The sequence below is a fragment of the Zophobas morio genome, unplaced genomic scaffold, assembly GCF_036711695.1.
Source record: "Zophobas morio isolate AGI-343-1 ecotype UQ-CSIRO unplaced genomic scaffold, CSIRO_AGI_Zmor_V1 ptg000030l, whole genome shotgun sequence".
Taxonomy (NCBI): Eukaryota; Metazoa; Arthropoda; class Insecta; order Coleoptera; family Tenebrionidae; genus Zophobas; species Zophobas morio.
The window spans coordinates 7,866,033-7,888,808 of NW_026972135.1; the positions used below are offsets into that span (position 1 = coordinate 7,866,033).

At 36.4% G+C, this 22,776-nt stretch overlaps 3 protein-coding genes across 3 annotated transcripts; 1 reads left to right on the forward strand and 2 right to left on the reverse strand.

The window, feature by feature from the left end:
- Positions 1-10,972: 10,972 nt before the first annotated feature.
- On the reverse strand, positions 10,973-12,813 carry LOC135137974 (UDP-glycosyltransferase UGT5-like). Its single transcript, XM_064067776.1, has 4 exons — positions 12,454-12,813; positions 11,610-12,407; positions 11,335-11,554; positions 10,973-11,287 (listed from the first exon to the last, which is right to left on the reverse strand). The coding sequence occupies exons 1-4, from the start codon at positions 12,698-12,700 to the stop codon at positions 10,996-10,998; spliced, it is 1,557 nt and encodes a 518-aa protein (XP_063923846.1). The 5' UTR covers positions 12,701-12,813; the 3' UTR covers positions 10,973-10,995.
- A 5,684-nt stretch (positions 12,814-18,497) lies between these two features.
- On the reverse strand, positions 18,498-20,398 carry LOC135137915 (UDP-glycosyltransferase UGT5-like). Its single transcript, XM_064067695.1, has 4 exons — positions 19,977-20,398; positions 19,135-19,932; positions 18,860-19,079; positions 18,498-18,812 (listed from the first exon to the last, which is right to left on the reverse strand). Exons 1-4 carry the CDS (start codon positions 20,221-20,223, stop codon positions 18,521-18,523), a joined length of 1,557 nt encoding a protein of 518 aa, XP_063923765.1. The 5' UTR covers positions 20,224-20,398; the 3' UTR covers positions 18,498-18,520.
- Positions 20,399-20,939: 541 nt separating this feature from the next.
- Positions 20,940-22,561, forward strand: LOC135138388 (short-chain specific acyl-CoA dehydrogenase, mitochondrial). Its single transcript, XM_064068357.1, has 4 exons — positions 20,940-21,084; positions 21,131-21,516; positions 21,671-22,338; positions 22,380-22,561. The coding sequence occupies exons 1-4, from the start codon at positions 21,054-21,056 to the stop codon at positions 22,504-22,506; spliced, it is 1,212 nt and encodes a 403-aa protein (XP_063924427.1). The 5' UTR covers positions 20,940-21,053; the 3' UTR covers positions 22,507-22,561.
- The last annotated feature ends 215 nt before the right edge of the window (positions 22,562-22,776 follow it).

Genomic DNA, 22,776 nt, shown 5'->3' on the forward strand with positions numbered 1-22,776 from the left:
CTTGTTTTACTATGTCTTTTAAATCTCTTCATCTAAATAATGCGTCTTCATGTGCCTTTTTCAAGAATAACTCCTTTTGGTTTCATAAGGACACACTAAGTACTGACATTTCTTAACATTTACGTTGACTTCGCAGTCTTTTGTTATTATTGTCCATTGAGTACATAACCTGAAAATTGTGTCTAGTCACTGAAAAATCATTATTTTTTAATATTATCACACCACCTACATTTTTTTTTTACCAGAAACACCCAAATTGCATAAAAATGAGCAAACTTTGAGTCCGCTTTGAAAATTTTAAATCTTTACCTATAAGTAACTGGTGTATTAACATAAAATTCCCTAATCCGAAACTGCTTGTAAACCAGAAATACTCAAAGGATCATATTTGAATTCAGTCAAAGTTATAAACTTTGCTACCTTCTATTCAGCCTGTTTTTTTCTTAATATACATAGCCATCTTTTCACAACAAGAAATATAAAACATGGTCAAAATGGTCCATTTTTGCAAGGAAATATGAATCTTACAATTATGGGTCGGAGCCTAATTGCAAAATCGATATTTCCTTATAGAAATTTTCCATTTTAAACATGTTTTAAGTTTCATGTTGTGAAAAGAACAAAAAGAAAATGTAAGCCCGCCCACCCGCCCTATCTCAATTGTGATGATTTTTTTTATTCGCCCTGAACCAACATTTTGGCTTTGTTTTCTTAATATACGTAGTCATCTTGTCACAAAAAAAATTAAAACAGATGATTACATATATTACGAAAAACAGTGATAAAAAGATATATTCAGAAATTAGAGAATAATATTTCAAGTGAACCGAAATCCTTCTGGACATTTATTCAAAATAAAAAAAAGTGTACTCGAATACCAGGTGTGATGAATTTCAATGACTGCGAATTGTCTTCTCCTAAGGCCATTGTGGATGCTTTCGCTCAATATTTTGGCAGTGTATATATAAAACATGACTCACAGTACAATTTTAATAATTCTCTTGAGGTTGCACCGCAGCTATTTGTCTCTGCAAGCCATATGTCTCAAAATGATGTATTTCTTGTCTTGAAGAATTGTAAAGACACTTTTACTACAGGACCGGATGGCGTTCCTTGTTTTTTACTAAAGGATTGTGCAGGTGTCTTGGCTAGTCCTCTGTGTAAATTATTCAACTTTATCTTAAAACAAAATCAGATGCCTAAACAATGGAAAAAAGCATATGTATGCCCCATATTCAAATCAGGTGATATAACCAACATTACAAACTATAGACCGATTAGTCTTTTGAGTAATTTTGCGAAAGTATTTGAGACTTTGCTATACAAACAGCTTTTTTCGTCTTTAAAATGTTACATATCCCCGCAGCAGCATGGTTTCGTTGAGAAAAGGTCTACCATAACTAATTTAGCTTCCTTTTCACAATACGTTTCTGAATCTATCGATAGTAGAGGTCAAGTAGATACAATTTACACTGACTTTTGCAAGGCCTTTGATCAGATCGATCACTTTGTATTACTAGATAAGCTCTGTAGGTTTGGTTTTTCTGAATCCCTGTGTAAACTGTTTCGCTCCTATCTCACTGATCGGGAGCAAGTAGTTAGATATCAAAACTTTTTTTCAAAAACCATTATACCTACGTCTGGAGTACCACAAGGATCTAATCTAGGACCGCTGTTATTTCTGTTGTTCATTAACGATATTGTTGAAAATATTACTTGTGAAAAACTATTATTTGCCGACGATCTCAAATTATTTTTAGAAATTAATACTACAGATGATTACTTGAAACTGCAATATAACATCGATGTCGTGTTTGATTGGTGCAGTCAAAATCGGTTGTCACTTAATAAAGACAAATGCTTCGTCGTCTCATATACAAGAAAAGTGGAACCTTTACTCTTTGGCTATAATATCAACGGAACTGTATTAAAACGTAAAGAGAGTTCAAAAGATCTGGGTATAATCTTTGATATCAAATTTAGTTTTTCAGAACATATTAATAACATAACGAGAAAAGCTTATAAGATGTATGGCTTTTTATACAGAAACTGCAGTGATTTTTGTAACATAGAAACTTTAATTAATTTATACTATGTTTTAGTCAGGTCAGGTCTTGAATATGGGGCAATTATATGGTATCCGCAATACGACATATATATAAAAAACATAGAATCAGTACAACGTAAATTCCTAAAATTTTTATGTTTTCGATTAGATGGAGTTTACCCTGAACGAGGTTATGACCACTCTCAATTATTAAATCGGTTCAACTTTATTAGTTTACAAATTCGACGTAACCTCTTAATAGTGAAGTTTCTGTATAACTTAGTCAACAATAAAACTGATTGTCCGTTTTTGTTAAATAAGCTTAATTTTATTGTTCCCCGTATTAATTCAAGACAAAATTTAACGTTTTATACTTTTTCTTTCAAAACCAATATTTTACGTAGGTCTCCAGTTGTATTAATGTCAGAATCGTTTAACAAAATTTCATTGTTCTGCGACATTAATGCAGATTCATTTAATGTGATAAAACAGTCATTGTTGCGAGTTTAGGTTCATACATGTTTATTTTTCGTTTTTAACTTTTATCAAGTAGTAATTTGGTTATAATATTAGGATCCTATATATAGTTTGTTTAATTTATTTTTTTGTAAGCATATCTGCCACACTTTATTGCACAGAGTTAAGTTAATTTTTCCTGTAATTGGGTGATGTATTACCTGTTGGAAATAAATTTATTTATTTATTTATTTATTTATTTATTTTATTTATTTATTTATAATATAAGCCCCGCCCACCCACCCTATCTCAGTCGTGATGATTTCTTTTACCCGTTGTAAGTCGTGGGGCGGAATCTAATTGCAAAATTCTTGTTATCCTACTAGAAATTACTATGTGAATCATGTACTTCAGTAATCGTGTTGTTTAAAGCAAACTATATATAATTAATTTAATTTTTAATATATGCACATATTTTTTTTAACACGATGCTCGAAAACATGTTTTACATGGTAATTTTTTGTAGCGAAATAAGAATTTTGCAGTTAAATTCTGCCCTCTTGGCTCACGACGAATAAAAAAAATCATCACAATTGAGACAGGGCGGGTGGGTGGGGCTCCTATATATTTTGACATTTTTTTCTTCAAGATAGGTAGTTATCTCTTCACAACAGAGATTTAAAATAGATGACTACCTATATTAAGAAAAAAGTCACAATATCAGCCCCGTCCACCCGCCCTATCTCAATCCTGATGATTTTTTTTATTCGTCGTAAGTCGTGGGGCCGAGCTTAATTGCAAAATCCTTGTTTTCATACTAGAAATTGCTATGTGAAACATGTTCTTGAGTAATCATGTTGTTTAAAGCAAACTATATGTATTAAGTAAAAAAGAAAACCAAAAGATAAGCCCCACCCACCCGCCTCGATCTCAATCTGGCTTTAATTTTTAATATATGTACATAGTTTTTTTTTTAACAACACGATGCCCGAAAACATGTTTTACATGGTAATTTTTTATAGTAAAATAAGGATGTTGTAGTTAAACTGCAGCCTCTTGGCTCACAACGAATAAAAAAAAATCATCACAATCGAGACAGGGTGGGTGGGTGGGGCTTCTATTTTGACTTTGTTTTCTTAATATACGTAGTCATCTTGTCACAAAAAAATGTAAAACAGATGACTACGTATATTACGAAAAACAGGCATAATATAAGTCCCGCCCACCCGTCCCATCTGAATCGTGATGATTTTTTCACCCGTCGTAAGTCCGAGGGTGGAGCTTAATTGAAAAATCCTTGTTTTTCTACTAGAAATTGCTATGTGAATCATGCTCTTCAGTAGTCGTGTTGTTTATAGTAAACTATATTTAATTAATTTAATTATTATAAATATATGTAGATATTTTTTTTTAACACGGTGCTCGAAAACATGTTTTATATGGTAATTTCTTGTAGCGAAATAAGGATTTTTGCAACTAAGCTACGCCCTCTTGGCTCACGACGAATAAAAATAATCATCACGATTGAGACAGGGCGGGTGGGTGGGGCTTATATTTTGACTTTTTTTTCTTAAAATACGTCGTTACTTTTCCATAACAAAGATTTAAAATAAATGACTACCTATATTAAGAAAAAAACCACAATATAAGCCCCACCCATCCGCCTTGATCTCAATCTGGCTTTCGGTTTTAATATATGTACATAGTTTTTTTTTAACAACACGATGCTCGAAAACATGTCTTACATGGTAATTTTTTATAGCGAAATAAGGATTTTGCAGTTAACCTCCGCCCTCTTGGCTCACGACGAATAAAAAAAGATCATCACAATTGAGACAGGGTGGGTGGGTGGAGCTTAAATTTTGACTTTTTTTTCTTAAAATACGTAGTCATCTTTTCACAACAGACATTTAAAATAAATGACTACCTATGTTAAGAAAAAGACCACAATATAATAGTATCTGCTAAGATAAAACTGATTTTGGAAAATGATACACGCTCTAAGAAAAGAGAGGGCGGGTGGGTGGGGCTAGTGCTTGATAAGATAAGAATGATTTTGGCAAATGATATACCTTCTAAGAAACTTAATTAAATTATTATAGGAAAAGACACTAGAAGCTCCAAACCACTTTCAAATTCTTTCCAAATAGGAAAATGCGGTCCCAAAATTAACTCAAAAACAGGTCGGGTCAGAATTTTCCAAAAATAGAACACCAAAGTCCCCCAAAATTGTTTTCAATAATTTACAAAAGAATGTCCATGGGCTCCCAAAATAAGAGTATCACTCAAAAAAATTATTGAATCAGTGAATTTATTTTATTGAATACATCAAGAATTGCAAAAACTGAATACTTCGAAATCTTGCAGACATTTTAAAGTTGTTGTAAGCATGGTAAATTGTTAATCAAAATCTATCTGTTTATTCCCCCCAAAAAACTTGATTAACATTCTCGGGGCTCCCAACCGTATTTTTTTAAAATGTACAACATTTTCTGGGCTCCCAACTGTCTTTTTTTAAGATGTAAACCCTTCTCGGGGTTCCAATTTTTTTTTTAATGTGAAACCTTCTCGGGGGCTCCAAATGTACTATTTTTTTTATGCAAAACCTTCTCGGGGGTCCCAACTGTGTTTTTTAAAAATGTAAAACCTTCTCGGAGCGCAAAATATTTTTTTTTAAAACGTGAAACCTTCTCGGGGCGCCAAATATTTTTTTTTTTTCTAAAACCTTCTCGGGGTTCCCAACTCTTTTTTTTATTAATGTAAAACCTTCTCGGGGCTCCCAACTGGCTTTTTTAAAAATGTAAAACCTTCTCGGGGCGCCAATTGTCTTTTTATTAATGTAAAACCTTCTCGAGGCTCTCAACTTTTTTTTTTAATGTAAAACCTTCTCGGGGCTCCCAACTGGCTTTTTTAAAAATGTAAAACCTTCTCGGGGTTCCCAACTCTTTTTTTTCTAATATAAAACATTCTCTGGGGCCCCAACGGGTTTTTTCAAAAATGTGAAACCTTTTCGGGGCTCCCAACTCTTTTTTTCTTAATGTAAAACCTTCCCGGGGCTCCCAACTGGCTTTTTTAAAAATGTAAAACCTTCTCGGGGCGTCAAATGTCTTTTTATTAATGTAAAACCTTCTCGGGGCGCCAAATGTCTTTTTATTAATGTAAAACCTTCTCGGAGCGCAAAATATCTTTTTTCTAAAACGTGAAACCTTCTCGGGGCGCCAAATATTTTTTTTTTTCTAAAACCTTCTCGGGGTTCCCAACTCTTTTTTTTATTAATGTAAAACCTTCTCGGGGCTCCCAACTGGCTTTTTTAAAAATGTAAAACCTTCTCGAGACCGCCAAGTGTCTTTTTTTAAGAATATGAAATCTTGGGGGTCCCAACTGTCTTTTTTTAACTGCAAAATACTTATTTCTTTACAAGAAATTTAAAACATGTTATTGAGTATCGGGTTGTTCTAAGAATACTATGTATTAAGAAAAAAAGCGAAAATATAAACCCCACCCACCCACCCCGTCTCAATTGTGATGATTTTTTTATTCTTGGAAACCTATAACGTGTTTAAAATGCTAAATTTTTGTAAAGGAATATGGATTTTGCAATTAGGCTCCGCCCCTAGGTCTGACAACGAATGAAAACGTCATTACTTTTTAGATCAGGTCAGGTATGGGTGGAGCTTAATCTTTGGCTTTGATTTTTTCAGGATACTCAAAAACATGTCTTACATGGTAATTTCTTGTAGAGAAATAATAAGGATTTTGCAATTAAATTCCTCTCGTTGGGCTCTCAACGATTGAAAAAAAAATCATAACAAACGAGATAGGGTGGGTGGGCGGGGCTTATATTTTGCCTTTTTTCTTAATATATGTAGCCGTCTTTTCAGAACAAGAAACTTAAAACATCTTTGGTATGGTAAATTCTTGTAGAAAAATATGTATCTTGCAATTAAGCTCCGCCCCTCGATCTGACAACGAATGAAAAATTCATCACGATTGAGAATTGAGATCGGGGCGGGTATGGGTGGAGCCTAATCTTTGGTTTTATTTTAATATACAAAGTATTCTTTGGAGTACGGTCCTGACTACGATAAGCAGAACACGCTCCGAAATCCAAACTCGAAAATCGAGAGATATCGAGCGTCAAAAGCGAAAGAGAAGTAGTAGAAAACAAAGAAGTGAAGTGGAATAAGAGTAAGAAGCACCAAGAAGTGTAAGGACAGCAATTATTCGAGAAAGTGTGGAATCAAAAGAACCTAACCTCCGAAGAGATAGTCTGGGTGACAGTTCTTATCGCGGCGCGAAGTAAACAACACAGGAACGTACTAGATACACAGGAAGCAAGAAAGTCGGCCAGGGAATGCTAAACGGGAATCCTGAACCGGAAAGAGGACACAAACTAGCAACAGAAGAACAAGACAACCAGAAACGAAAAAGAGAAACCTCCTTTTCACCATCACCGGAAGGTCAAAGAGTGCAGAGGAAGCAGAAGAAGGTACAAGCAGGAGACATGGACGAAGTAAAGAATATGTTCAAAACGTTAATGGAGGAAATCGCAGAAATGAAAAGAGACCAAAGAGCATATCAAACAGAAGTAACAACACTAAGAGTAGAAAACCAAAGACTGACCGAAAGATTAGAAAGAGTGGAGCAACACTTAGAAAAACTGGAAAAAGCAGAAAGGAGAAACAACATCGTAATCAAAGGAGGGAAACTACGAGGAAGCGAAATAACAGCAGAGTTTGAAGAACTCCTAAAAAATAAGGTAGGAATCCAAACTAAGATACAAGACGCAAGATTAGTCAGCGAAAAATACGACATAGTAGTAGCAAAGATAGAGAACTGGGACACAAAAAGAGCAATCATGAAACAGAAGAACAAATTAAAAGGATCAAAAACGTTTATTGAAGACGATTACACTAAACAAGAGAGCGAGATACAGAAGAAAATAAGAGGAATAGCAGCAGCAGAAAAAGGGAAAGGAGTCGAGGCAAAAGTAGAGTACAAAAAGATGATATGGGCAGGAGAAGTCTGGCATTGGGACACTAAATTAGACAAATTAGTGAAAGCACCGTCGCACCCCAAAGAAAATCCAAAAAACTAACAGAGGAAGAAACCACACACCGGAAAACAATGACGACGTATGCAAAGCTCATGGATGACCCGATAGGAATTACGAAGAGAAAGAAAAACCCGAAAATTAGAACAGGAACATGGAATGTTCGAGGAACATATAGCGAAGGAAAACTCAAACAAATAGTTCAAGAATTACAAAGGTATAATATAGATGTAGCAGCTATACAAGAGACAAAACAAAAAGGCAAATTCATCACTGAAATAGATAACTACATATTATTTAATAGCGGAATTGACAACAGAGAACTAGGAACAGGATTCATGGTGAAGAAGAGCCTGAAAGGAGCAGTAATTACCTTCAAACCAATCTCAGAAAGAATGAGCTATATAAGATTGAGAAGTAAGTACAGGAAAATAAGCCTACTGAATATACATGCACCGACTGAAGAGAAAGATCTACAAGTAAAAACAGAATATTACGAAGAACTAGAAAGAGAATATGTGAAAATACCAAAGCATGACATTAAAATGGTTATAGGAGACGCCAACGCAATGATAGGTAAAGAGAATTGCTACAGGCCAACAATCGGGAAAGAAAGCAAACACCAAAAAACGAATCAAAATGGAGAAAAACTGATAGAGTTTGCATTAGAAAATAAAATGGTAGTCAAAAGCACCTTCTTTGCGCAGAAAGAGATCTACAAAGGCACATGGATGTCGCCTGACGGAAAAACGGTCAACCAAATAGACCACATACTGGTAGAAACGAGAGATGCCCAACTAATAACCAGATTAAGAAGCTACAGGGGAGCAGAAGCGAATTCAGACCACTTTCTAGTAAGAGCAGACCTCAAACAAGAAATACCGAAGAAAAAAGAAGGAAAGAAGACGCAACGTGATATAAATGTAAACAAACTTAAGAAAGCTGAAGTACAACAGGAATACGAACAAAAGATGAATGAGAGAATAAGATCAACAGAGCAAGATATACCTATAGAAGAGAGGTGGGAAGAACTACAAGAGAACATATGGAAGACCTCGGAAGAAATACTAGGGTTCGTCAAAAAAGACAACAAAAATAGAAACGAATGGTTTGACGAGGAATGTAGAAAAGCAATAGAAGCGGGGAGGTCAGCCAGACAGAAATATCTAAAATCAAAAAATGAGAAAAACCAAAAAGGTTACCAAGAAAAAAGGAAAGAGTACAAGAAGATATGCAGAAATAAGAAACGAGCAAAGATGGAAGAACAAATACGACAAATAGAAGAAAACTTCAACAAGAATGAAATAAGGAACTTCTACCAGGACGTGAAACAAGAGAAAAGAGGCTATCAACCACGAGTAATATATAGTAAAGACAAGAACGACTACCTGATAGGAGACGAACAAGCAAGAATAAAACGATGGGCAGATTACTTTGAAGAGCTGCTAAACGAACAGGATACACAGAAAGATACGAACGAAAGAGTGAACGACTCGGATGACCCAGATGAAACAATAGAAATTGACGAAGGAGAGATCAGAGAAACACTAAGGCAGATGAAAAACAACAAAAGTCCTGGTAGAAACGGAATAAAGGGCGAGATTCTAAAGTACGGAGGAGAAGCAGTAGCATCAGAGATACATCGACTAGTGCTAGAATGTTGGAGGGAAGGAAAAATGCCAGAACAATGGAGCGAAGCAGTACTTTGCCCGATATTTAAAAAAGAAGATATTACGAAATGCGAAAATTATCGCAGAATAGCGCTGCTAGACGTAACGTATAAGGTAATGGCCACTTGCATCAACCGAAGAGTAAAGCAGCATATGGAAAAATAGTAGGAGAATATCAAGCAGGGTTTAGGAAAAATAGATCTACTGTAGACCAGATATTTATATTGAAGCAACTACAAGAAGTACATTACGAACAGGGAATCAACTTATATCTGCTGTTCATAGACTTTAAAAAAGCCTATGACACGGTTAACAGGAAAGAACTGCTAGAAGCCATGCAAGAACTGGGAGTCCCAAGAAAACTAATAAAACTGACAAAGATGACCCTGCAGAGCACCAGAAACAGAGTCAGGATAAATGGTCTGTTGTCAGAACCATTCCAAGTAAGAACAGGACTCCGGCAAGGAGATCCAATATCAACTACCCTGTTCAATCTAGTACTCGAAGCAATAATAAGGAGAAGTGGCATTCACAGAACGAGCACGATATACGAAAAAAGACACCAAAAGATAGCCTTTGCAGATGACGTGACATGTATAACGAAAACAGAAGCAGAAATGAAGAAAATGACAAAAAATCTAATCAGAGAAGCGAAACGAATGGGTTTAGCGATAAACCAAGAGAAAACGAAGTTTATGAAGATGGAAACAAAACAAACCCCAGCAAAACCACTGAAAGTAACTACAGAAGAAGGAACAACATACGAATTCGAAGAAGTAAATAGGTTCAAATATCTAGGAGTAGTAATTACAAACAAAAACGAAATGAACGAAGAGATAGAAGAACGGATTGCGAAAGCCAAAAGAGTGTAGGAAGATTAAACAGATTTCTGAGGAGCAAGAATGTAACACGACGAACAAAGAAACAAGTATATAAGACAATAGTAAGACCTACGTCTTACACTACCTAAGTCCTGTACGCTAGTGAAACATGGACGCTAACGAACGAAAAGGAACAGAAGTTGGAAGCATGGGAACGCAAGATACTACGAAAGATATATGGAGGTATAAAAGAACTAGACCAATGGAGAAGAAGAACAAACCGAGAGATCGAGGAAATATACGGAGAACCAACAATCACGAAGATAATCAGAGCACAGAGACTAAGATGGCTAGGCCACGTCGGAAGAGCACCAGAGGAAAGGACAATTGGGAAAGTATTAGACCGCCTAAAAGGAGGAAAGAAAAAGAGAGGAAGGCCAAAACTGAAGTGGATAGACGATGTTCGAAAATATCTTCAAAACTTAGGCATTGAAGATTGGAGATCCAAAGCAGCCGACAGGAACAAATGGAAGATTATTGTTAAAAAAGCCCAGGGCCTTTAAGGCCTGCAGAGCTGAATTATATATTATATATAGTATTCTTTGAACAACACGATACACAAACACATATTTTTAACTTCTTGTAGAGAAATAAGGATTTTGCAGTGAAGCTCCGCCCTCTTGACTCATGAAGAATAAAAAAAAATCATCACAATTGAGATAGGGTGGGTGGGCGGGGCTACATTTTGCCTTGTTTTCTTAACATGTGCAGACTTATTTCGACAACAAGGATCTTAAAACATGTCTAAAATGGTAAATTTTTGTAGCAATCAGCTTAAATCTGCCACTCTTCTTCTACAACCGCTTTAAGTTCGGCAAAAGTTGAACTGAGTGCGTGATTTCGATTTCTGACAGAAACAAATATCTTAAGCTTTCAACATATCTTTATTTACTTATTCTTCTTCTTCTTCGTTACTTTCGGCTTCTGCGTGAAACACAAACTCGTTATCTTCTTCAGGACAACGAAAAATGCAACAGAACCTACAACCACCACAAAACCCAAAAACGCATACGCATCCACCATGTGTCGTTGGTACCACATCAAATCCAATCCGGCATTTCTAAAATGAGGAGCTCCTTGATGACGAATTACGTGTTCAATCCAATAAATAGCCGTATCTATGGGTTTGAGTGGTTGATCGTGCATTATCTCCGAACGCCGCTTAACATTTTCTCTATATCTGTGAAAACAACGTAGGTATTGGCACTTTTAAAAAATCACACTTACTTAGGGTTGTTGATGATTTCATCAAGTGCCCATGAGAGCTTTTCCTCTGATAACTCATTTAGAGGTACGCTTACAGCGTAGCCATTTTGTACAGCATTAGCTACATTAGTTTTCTGGTCAGCTAAAACAGGAATTCCAATAATAGGGACTCCGAAGTAGACGGTTTCGATGGTACTTAGGAGACCACCGTGAGAGATAAACGCTTTAACATTCGGGTGGGCTACAAATAGTCGAAATGGTTGCTTTTGCCTAAGAACTAGCAAGCTTTTGGTTACCTAAGACATCTTGCTGTGGTACCCACTTCATCACCTTCACGTTTCCAGGAGCATTCGGTAGCTCTTCTTCAAACTTCCACAACACCTTCTGTTTCATTTTTGCAAACGAACGAAGAAAAGCATCTCGAACTTGAGGTTTCAAATCTTTACCCTTCAAATTCGACCCCATGGAGAACAGAATGACACCTTCGGAAGACTGATCTAGGAAGGTTTGTAGATCGTGAGGTAATTTTTTCGGTGGATTAACATGAAAACCTCCAATTTCTACCATGCTTGGGACGTGAGGCAACGCATCGTTGATGCTCACGTGCGACGTTGTAAGCATCATACTCACGTTATACAAAACGTCATCTAATTCTAGATCCGTGTGTATGTATTTCTTGAAAATTTCTCTTTGTTTGGAAAGAAACACCGTTTCTCTCATAACATCATTCAAGACATTGTAGTAGAAGTTTTCCAACCTTTCCCAAAAATTCATGTGACTGGTGAAGGTGGCAAGAATATTTGGAACGTAGGAAGAGGGAGCTGGGTTGGCAAAAATGTAGTTGTTGAGATTGCTAGCGCGCGTGCACCCTATTAGTACCACTGGTACTTTGAAACGATGGGCAATACCCACCAAAGCGTCGTTTAGAAAATGCTCCAAGATCATAACATCGAAAGTCTCGTCAGACTTTAACAAATCTTGGACGCTTTTGAGGCTGAAGGTTTTCTCTGTTAACAGATTGCCCATTGTGAACACAAAATTGAGACTGCCATGTATGTTGAATGTGTTGGCACCAAAGAAACTCTTCTTTAACTCTAAAATAGTGTTAGTTATTAGTTGTCGACTAGGGCTAAAACCTACCTTCTGCGAAAGGCACAAGTTCTTCCACTGACACATCTTTGTAGTTTTTGATGGGTGTTTTTTGAGGGTATGCACTAATTGCAGTGACTTGATGACCACGGTCAGCCAGTTCTTTGGCGATTCGGAAACCCAGTTGAAAGTGGCTGTAGGACGGTGTTGGGAAGACGGCCAAAATTTTTGCACCATCTGTTTGCCATGTTAAAGTAGCAAGAACTGTTACCAAGATTAGCAAAAAAGAGTTAGTCATTTTAGCGTAAGATTAACACTTTTTTAGCCCAGATTTGACTCTTAAAGGTGTTACATATCACACTTTGTAGGTAAGCTGAGATCAGTTGCCACCGTGTAATCTATTGGTCCAATAAACATTTTTGTTTTTATTAGTTGTCCTTGACTAAATTGGTATATCTGTTTAGTATTTTCCTCTTCTTATCTGTTTTTTATCTTATTTATATTATTCTATATATAGACATGCATTTATACCCGATAGTTTGGTTTGGTATTCAGGCACATTTATACATATGTGGAACTATCTCCTAACACAAATATAAGTTGACTTAAGCAATCCGTTGTACAAAACGTATACAATAGATACATTTTCTTATTAATACCGCTACTAAAAGAATCAAGGAGTGTAAAATCCGGATATTGTGTGAACCAACAAAGGTATCTTTGGTATCCCCGGTATTTTGTGATCTTATTTAGAAAAAATGTCTCTCACAAACCTAGAAGATTTATCCAATCCCACGATAAACGATAATTAGAGCTAACCGTTAAATATCTATAAAAAAATGTCAGCTTTAACTAAAAACCATGTATTTCGCCAAGCGCATGTTAAATGTGCTCAAATTCAAAATAAAAAGATTTCGGAAACGCGTCGCGTTAGTTACCTTGAGAATAAATGTTCAAATTCAAGCTGTACAAAATTAAGGATATAAAAGAATAACATAAATGTGATACAACACATCTCCCGTTTAGAGTCCACGATTGACGGATGATAACTTCAAGGTTCTTTCTCTCAAAATGTATCAGTGAATAAGATTAGGTCAAATGCTACTAATGAACTGTTTTAAATATTGGGTGAGAATTTATGCCACCAGTCGCCAAATTACGTAGGTCGTCTCTTAAAACATACAGTTTGTGTAAGTTAAAACCATGACCAATTAAAAATTTCAACGTGAGTTTTCAACCAATCAAATTGCGGTGGTGTGCGACGCAGCCAACATGAAGGAAAATCCCCTGAAGTAGGGGGGTCATCATTTTCTACACTGTAGCTTTCTGTCTGAACTTGTGCATTGTTAAAGATAGTTTTCGACGTTTAAGATTTATTGCTACTCATCTCAAAAACAGATTAGGTGTTATAACTACAAACTACTACTTACATTTTGCCCTTTTTTTACTTCCCGAGCGTAAGCAAAGGAAGTATTGTAATCGTCGGCCGACTCTCTACTTTTACGTTTTCTCGATCTTTCATGACCCCTAGAAGACGAAGAAATAGGTCTCCCATTTCCGTCTGTCTCCCATTTCCGTCTGTCTGTCCGTCTGTCCGTCTGTCCGTCTGTCTGCCGTCCCGGATTTTTATTAGACAGATAATCTCCGAAAGTACTGGACCGATTGTTGTGAAATTTTGTAGTTATATTAGGAATATCATGTAGATGGTAAAACGCTAACCAAAATTTGTCTAATCATCCCCACCACTAATGTGATGACGTCACTTCAAAATTGTACATAGTAAATAGGTTTTAAATTGTATAAAATAATATAGTCCTACACATGTAGTTTACGACTCCGAATTGAGTTTCTACCCGAAACGTCCAAATTTTTGGAAAAAAAATCAAAATTATAAAACAACATTTTGAAATTTAATTTTTAATCTGCTAACCAGAATGCTTTGAAATGTTGCAGATGTTTTAAGGCTATAAAGAGCATCATAAATGTTTAGTCAAAATATATTTGCTTATCCCCTCCAAAAACTTGACAACGTCAGCTCAAAAGTTTGTCAAATAAATCCTATGTAAAATGTACAAAATATGATGAGTCTGTGCTTGTGATATATCACTTCATTCATATTTTTTGGAGTTGCATATACAGGGTGACTCAAAAAAATTAATGAATGGGTAAATGTATTTTATTGATTTACTCAGGAACTACAAAACCGAATGCTTTGAAATCTTGAAGGTATTTTAAAGTTATCATAAGCATGGTAAGTTTTTGATCAAAATGTATTTGCTCATCCCCCCTAAAAAATTTATGACGTCACGACAAAATTTTGCTAAATAAATCCTACCTAAAATGTACAAAATATGATGAATCTTTTCTTGTGATTTATCATTCCATTAATAGTTTTTGGATTTGCATATACAGGGTGACCCAAAAAAATTAATGAATGGGTAAATGTATTTTATTGATTTAATCAGGAACTCCAGAATCGAATGTTTTGAAATCTTGCAAATGTTTTAAGGTTATAAAGAGCATAATAAATTTTTAGTCAAAATATATTTGGTTATCTTCTATAAAAAACTGATGACGTTGGCTCAAAAGTTTGCCGAATAAATCCTATCTAGAATATACAAAATATGATGAGTCTGTACTTGTAATTTATCATTCCATTCATATTTTTTGAATTTGCATATACCGGGTGACTCAAAAAAAATGAAATCTACTGCGAAAAAAAAACATAATAGACATGCAGTCGTCACGTTTCCGACAGCGAGGGAAGTACTGTCTAAACTCTTTAGACCAATTTTTTCTTAATATGTGTAGTATAGTCTTCTTTTCACACCAAGAAAGGTAAAACATGTTTAAAATGGTAATTTTTTTCAGAAAAGTATCGATTTAGCAATTAGGCTCCGCCCCTCAGTCTGACAACGAATGAAATTCATGACAATTGAGCTTGGGATGGATATCGATGGGGCTTAATTTTTGGCTTGTTTTTTTCTGAATCACATAGTATTCTTTGAACAACACGATACTCAAAAACATTTTTTTTATTTCTTGTAGAGAAATAAGGGTTTTGCAATTAAGCTCCGCCCCCTCGGCTCACGACGAATAAAAAAATCATCACAATGGGGATAGGGCGGGTGGGCGGGGCTTACATTTTGCCTTTTTTTCTGAGTATGTGTAGTCATCTTTTCACAACAAGAAACTTAAAACATGTTTAAAATGGTAAATTTGTATAGTGAAATATCCACAGCAATTATGCTCCGCCTCCGGTCTGACACAACAAAAGAAAAATTCATCACAATTAAGATGAGATGGCTTCTCTTTTGGTCTTTTTATTTAATTAATACATTTAGTCTTCTTTATGTAACGTGATTACTTAGGAACATATTTCACATTGTAATTTCTCGTAGGGAAATAATAATTTTACAATTAAACTCCGCCCCTCGACTTACTGCGAATCAAAGAATCATCAGAATTGGGACAGGGTGGGTGGGCGGGGCTTATATTTTGCCTTTTTTTTTTGTTAATACACATAGTCATCTTTTCACAACAAGAAACTTAAAACGTGGTACATTTTTGAAAGGAAATATGGATTTGCAATTATGAGCCGGAGCCTAATTGCAAAATCAATATTTCTTTATACAAATTTTCCATTTTTAACATATTTTAAGTTTCATGGTGTGAAAAAAAGTCTACACATATTAAAACAAAAAGGCAAAATGTAAGCCCGCCCACCCACCCTATCTCAATTGAGATGATTTTTTTTATTCGCCGTGAACCAAGGGGGATGGAACTTAACTGAAAAATATTTATTTCTTTACAAGAAATTAAAAACATGTTTTTGAGTATCGTACTGCTCAAAGAATACTATGTAGATTAAGAAAACAATGGTAAAAATATAAACCCCACCCACCCACCCCCTCTCAACTGTGATGATTTTTTTATTCTTAAAAAACTTAAAACACGTTTAAAATGGTGAATTTTTGTAAGGAAATATGGATTTTGCAATTAGGCTCCTCCCCTAGGTCTGGCAACAAATGAAAACTTCATTACTATTTTGATCAGGACAGGTGTGGGTGGGGCTTAATCTTTGGCTTTAATTTTTTCTTAAAATACATACAAGTACATAGTATTCTTTAAATAACACGATACTCATAAACATGTCTTACATGGTAATTTCTTGTAGAGAAATAATAAAGATTTTGCAGTTAAATTTCGCTCTCCTGGCTCTCGCCGATTAAAAAAAATCATCACAAATGAGAACGGGCGGGTGGGCGGGGCTTATTTTTTCCCTCTTTTCTTAATATACGTAGCCGTCTTTTCAGAACAGGAAACTTAAAACATGTTTAAAATGGTAAATTCTTATAGACAAATATGGATCTTGCAATTAAGCCCCCAGGCGCGGATACAGGATTTTGTTTAGGAGGGGGCAATTTTTGTGCGATTTTACCTATCTCTCAGAAATTCGTTCTAAACAAAAAAATTTATAAAATTTTAGCTAGTATACTCTTTTTCACATAACATGGGTGACATTTGTTTCTTTTCGTTACACGTATAGTGTACAGTAGAACCTCGATAATCCAAATTAATTGGGAAAAAGGTATGTTCGGATTAACGATTTGTTTGGATCAGCGATTTTCCCAGAAATCTGAAAGGGAATTTAATAACAACTTCATACACAGTTGAAAACAAACTTCAAGAAATAAACCTTAATTTCATTAAACAAAATTAAAAAATTCTTAAGTAACAATGGATAATAGATGCATTTTAAAAAAATATTACTCCGTGACCAGAAACACGCTATATTTTTGTACTCAACACGCCGGGATCTATACCCTGAATTTTTTCAGAATTTTTGGATGAATTTTTCAAAAATTAAATTTTCCATTACGTATTACCTCCATTATGCAAATTTCGACCCATTCTCGACGATTTTCGAAATTTATCTAAATACAGTTTCTTGTTGATTTTCGGCCTCAGAAGTCATATCCGCTTTCATTTCATCGATAACTTAAACCATTTTTCCGGATTCGTCCAGTTGAAATATCGAAATTTTTAAAAATTTCGAAAAATTCTAATTTCACTCCGAATTTTCCGAAAATATTGCTCGGTTACCATTAACATGCTATATTTTTGGAATCAGCACGTCGGGATATACATATATCTCTTAAAATTTTGTCAGAATTTTTTTCAAAAATGAAATTTTCCTCATGCAAATTTCGACCCATTTTCGACGATTTTCGAAATTTAACTAAATACTTTTTCTTGTAGATTTCGGGCCTCATTTCTTCGATAACTTCAACCTTTTTTCCAGAAGTAGTTCATTAGTTCAGTGCATTGAAATATCGCAATTTTTAAAAATTTCAAAATATTCCATACAACATATGCAGAAAGATCTTGCGTCATTTTTCCAAGCAGGTCCGTGTTTTCAAGTTCAGTTCGGATTGCAGAGTTTTTGTTCAGATTAAAGAAGCATCGACTTCAAATAGCTTCTGTTCGGATTACTGGATGTTCGGATAATCGTGAATTCGGATTATAGAGGTTGTACTGTATTTACAAAATGAAGTGCGATTTCAAAATTTTGAAATTGGTCAAAATAAAGTACCTCGATCGTGTGTCAGGGGGGGGGGGGGAATGCACCCATTGCTCCCCCCCTGGATACGCGCCTGTTTAGCCCATCGATCTGACAACGAATGAAAAATTCATCACAATTGAGAATTGAGATCGGGGCGGGTGTGGGTGGGGCCTAATCTTTGGCTTTATTTTTTTCTTAATATACATAGTATGCTTTGAACAACACGATAGGTACACAAAAACATATTTTTAATTTCTCGTGGAGAAATAAGGATTTTGCAATGAAGCTCCGCCCTCTTGACTCACGGCGAATAAAAAAAATCATCACAATTGAGATAGGGTGGGTGGGTGGGGCTACATTTTGCCTTTGTTTTTCTTAATATGTGTAGACTTATTTCGACAACAAGAAACTTAAAACATGTCTAAAATGTTAATCAAGTTAAATCCTCCACTTTTCTTCTACAACCCCTTAGAATACGGCAAAAATTTAACTGAGTGCGTGATTTCGATTTCTGACAGAAACAAATATCTTAAGCTTTCAACATATTTTTATTTACTTATTCTTCTTCTTCTTCGTCACTTTCGGCTGCTTCGTGAAACACAAACTCGTTACCTTCTTCAGGACAACGAAAAATACAACACAACCTACAACCGCCACAAAACCCAAAAACGCGAACACGTCCACCAAGTGTCGTTGGTACCACATCAAATCCAATCCGGCATTTCTAAAATGAGGGGCTCCTTGATGACGTATTACGTGTTCAATCCAATAAATAGCCGCATCTATAGGCTTGAGTGGTTGATCGTGCATTATCTCCGAACGCCGCTTAACATTTTCTCTATATCTGTGAAAACAAGGTAGGTATTCACACTTTTAAAAAACCACACTTACTTAGGGTTGTTGATGATTTCATCAAGTGCCAATGAGAGCTTCTCTTCTGATAATTCAGCTAAGGGTACGCTCACAGCGTAGCCGTTTTGTGCAGCGTTAGCTACATTAATTTTCTGGTCAGCGAAAACAGGAATTCCAATAATAGGGACTCCGAAGTAGACGGTTTCGATGGTGCTTAGAAGACCACCGTGAGAGATAAACGCTTTAACATTCGGGTGGGCTACAAATAGTCGAAATGGTCACTTTTGTCTAAGAACTAGAGAGCTTTTGGTTACCTAAGACATCTTGCTGTGGTACCCACTTCATCACCTTCACGTTTCCAGGAGCATTCGGTAGCTCTTCTTCAAACTTCCACAACACCTTCTGTTTGATTTTTGCAAACGAACGAAGAAGAGCATCTCGAGCGTGAGGTTTCAAATCTTTACTCTTCAAATTCGACCCCATGGAGAAGAGAATGACACCTTCAGAAGACTTATCTAGGAAGGTTTGCAGATCTTGAGGTAGTTGTTTTGGTGGATTGACATGGAAACCTCCAATTTCTATCATGCTTGGGACGTGAGGCACTGCATCGTTGATGCTCACGTGTGACGTTGTAAGCATTAGACTCACGTTGTACAAAACGTCATCTAATTCCAGATCTGTGTGTATGTATTTCTTGAAAATTTCTCTTTGTTTGGAAAGAAACACCGTTTCTCTCATAATATCATTCAGGAGATTGTAATAAAAGTTCTCAATTCTTTCCCAAAAGTTCATGTGTTTGGTGAAGGCTCCAAGAAGATTTGGAACGTAGGAAGAAGGAGCTGGATTGGCAAAAATATAGTTGTTGATACTACTAGCGCGCATACACCCTATTAATACCACTGGGATTTTAAAACGGTGTGCAATTCCAACCAAAGCGTCGTTAACAAAATGCTCCATTATCATAACGTCGAAAGTTTCGTCAGATTTTAACAAATCTTGGACGCTTTTCTGGCTGAAGGTTTTCTCTGTTAATGTATTGCCCAGTAAGAACATAAAATTGAGGCTGTCACGTGGGGTGAATGCATTGGCAGAGAACAGATTTTTCTTTAGTTCTAAAATAATGTGTTATTAGTTGTCGACTAGTGCTACAACTTACCTTCTACAAAAGGCACGAGTTCTTCCACAGACACATCTTTGTAATTCTTGATGGGGGTCTTCTGGGGGTATGGACTAATTGCGGTGACTTGATGACCACGGTCAGCTAGTTCTTTGGCGATTCGGAAACCCAGTTGGAAGTGACTGTACGAGGGCATTGGAAAGACGGCCAAGATTTTCGCACACTGGCCTTGCCATGTTAATGTAGCAAGTACTGTTACTGAGATTAGCAAAAACGAGTTAGTCATTTTAATGCAAGAGTGCAGCTAATATCATATCTTATTTGAACTAGTTACAACACCAGACTTCACTAATTTATAAAGCGTGGATTTAGTCTTTATTACATAGACGAGAAGACGTGTGTGGTCACAAATCACGTTGTGCAGATAAGCTGAGATTTGTTGCTGTTATGTAATCCTCTGGCGTAACTAACAATTTGTTTTTGTCAATTGTCCTTGATTAGGCTATCGTCTCTATTAATAATTTAGGGTTCTTATCTTTATCTATTGGTTTGCGTTATTCTAAGAAATAGTTTGGAATTTTGTACAAAACTTGCAGTAAGTTTGTCAAGTTTATCCTAATAATAATTCATAGAAAGTATCAAGATCATGGACAAATTAATATAAAGGAGGGAGTGAAAGTTCAAATAAGCGATCCCGCGCCAAAATGCATGAAAACTTCAATATGGCTGCGGATTCAGTGGCGTACCTTAATAGTATTCATTTCAAAATTATATTCACTGAAAATATTTTATTTACAATATCTAAAATTTGTATTTTACTCATAGATAGGTATTTATTTTATAATAACAATTTAAAAAATACAATTCGAGAAACTAGAAACAATATTAATTTATTTTGTGAACACTGTATACCCCGAAAATCCAAACTTAGCGCCGCCAATGCCTAGAAAACACACTAACCTCAAGGCCCACAAATTACTAAACAAACTAAACATAGGGACTTTGAACCAACCACAACTGTCATCCGTCACAATCACACTTTGACAACCTACTTAACCTTGAACCACTAGTAAACAAAGCTAATTTAAATTGAGCAAAGTTCAGTTCTTTACCACAATGGCTTTATTCGGCAGAATTATCACAAAAAGTAAGTTAACATTTCAGTTAACCAAAACAATGATAAAAACGTGCAGGCCACCACTTCAAAACAAGGGGCATAGCCACCTTGGGGGCCCTCCCCGAAACCCACCAAATGCTCCAGAAAACCTGCCGAGACTTCGCAGACAACGAACTCAAACCCATTGCGTCAAAAATCGATCGGGAGCACTTCTACCCTAAGGAACAAATAAAGAAAATGGGGGAATTGGGGCTCATGGCTGTAGCAATACCGGAGAAGTATGGGGGCACCGGTTTAGATTACGTGGCGTATGCTATCGCAATGGAGGAAATTTCCAGAGGGTGTGCCAGTACTGGTGTTATTATGTCCGTTAATAATTCGTTGTATCTAGGTCCGATTCTGCAGTTTGGGAGTGAAGCGCAGAAAGAACAGTATATCACGCCGTTCACGAATGGTGATAAGGTTATTAATATTTATATTTTTAGTTTCCCAAGTTTACAGTTTTAGTATTAAAATGCTATTACACTTTTTAGATTAATTAATTAATTAATAAAATGCGGTGGAGCTTCATTTTGTTGAAACCCTACACTTTTTAGTTTTTTTTTTTTTTATTCAGGTTGGCTGTTTTGCCCTCTCGGAACCCGGAAACGGCTCAGACGCAGGTGCCGCCTCCACCACCGCCAAATCCGACGGTTCAGACTGGATCCTGAACGGTACCAAATCATGGATCACCAACGGTTTCGAAAGCGAAGCCGCCATAGTCCTCGCCACTACCGACAAAAACCTGAAACACAAAGGCATATCTGCCATCATCGTGCCAAAGCCTATCCAAGGTCTAGAACTAGGAAAAAAAGAAGATAAACTAGGAATCCGAGGTTCCTCTACGTGTTCACTCATATTCGAAGACTGCAAAGTGCCTAAAATCAACCTCCTAGGCCAACCAGGCTTAGGCTTCAAAGTCGCCATGATGACTCTGGATGCTGGTAGGATCGGGATTGCGGCGCAAGCCCTAGGGATCGCTCAAGCGTCCCTGGAAGTGGCAGCAGAGTACGCTGCTAAGAGACTGGCTTTCGGAAAACCGTTGCTCAAGCTCCAGACGATTCAGAACAAGTTGGCGGAAATGGCGGTCCAGTTGGAGTCCGCTCGACTGTTGACCTGGCGGGCCGCTTGGCTTAAGGATAATCACAAGAGTTATACCAAAGAGGCGGCGATGGCGAAGTTGGCGGCGAGTGAGGCGGCGACTTTCTTGAGTCATCAGTGTATACAGATCTTGGGGGGGATGGGGTGAGTTTTGTGGGTGAAGGTTGTTGCATTTTTTGGTGTAGGTATGTTTCAGATATGCCGGCTGAGCGGTTTTATAGGGATGCCAGGATAACGGAGATTTATGAAGGGACTAGCGAGATTCAAAAGCTGGTGATTGCCGGGAATTTGATTAAGGAATTGGGGGTTTGATTTTGTACGGATTTTGTTTGTGGGTTTACAAGTTTTAATATATATTTACGTTTTATGTGGGTTTTATTTGTGTTTGGTATTTTATTTGGTGTTGAGTATTACTGGTTGCCTAAAAGTTGGGAACAAAATGCAGAGTCAAAGCACAGTATAGAGATCATTCAGTAGGGACAACTCGGCGCGTTTGATCCATACTCCGGTCAGTGAGTATGTAGTATTTAATCAATGCTATGTATTTAACATCTATACTCACTGCTCCGGTGGATGAATTTT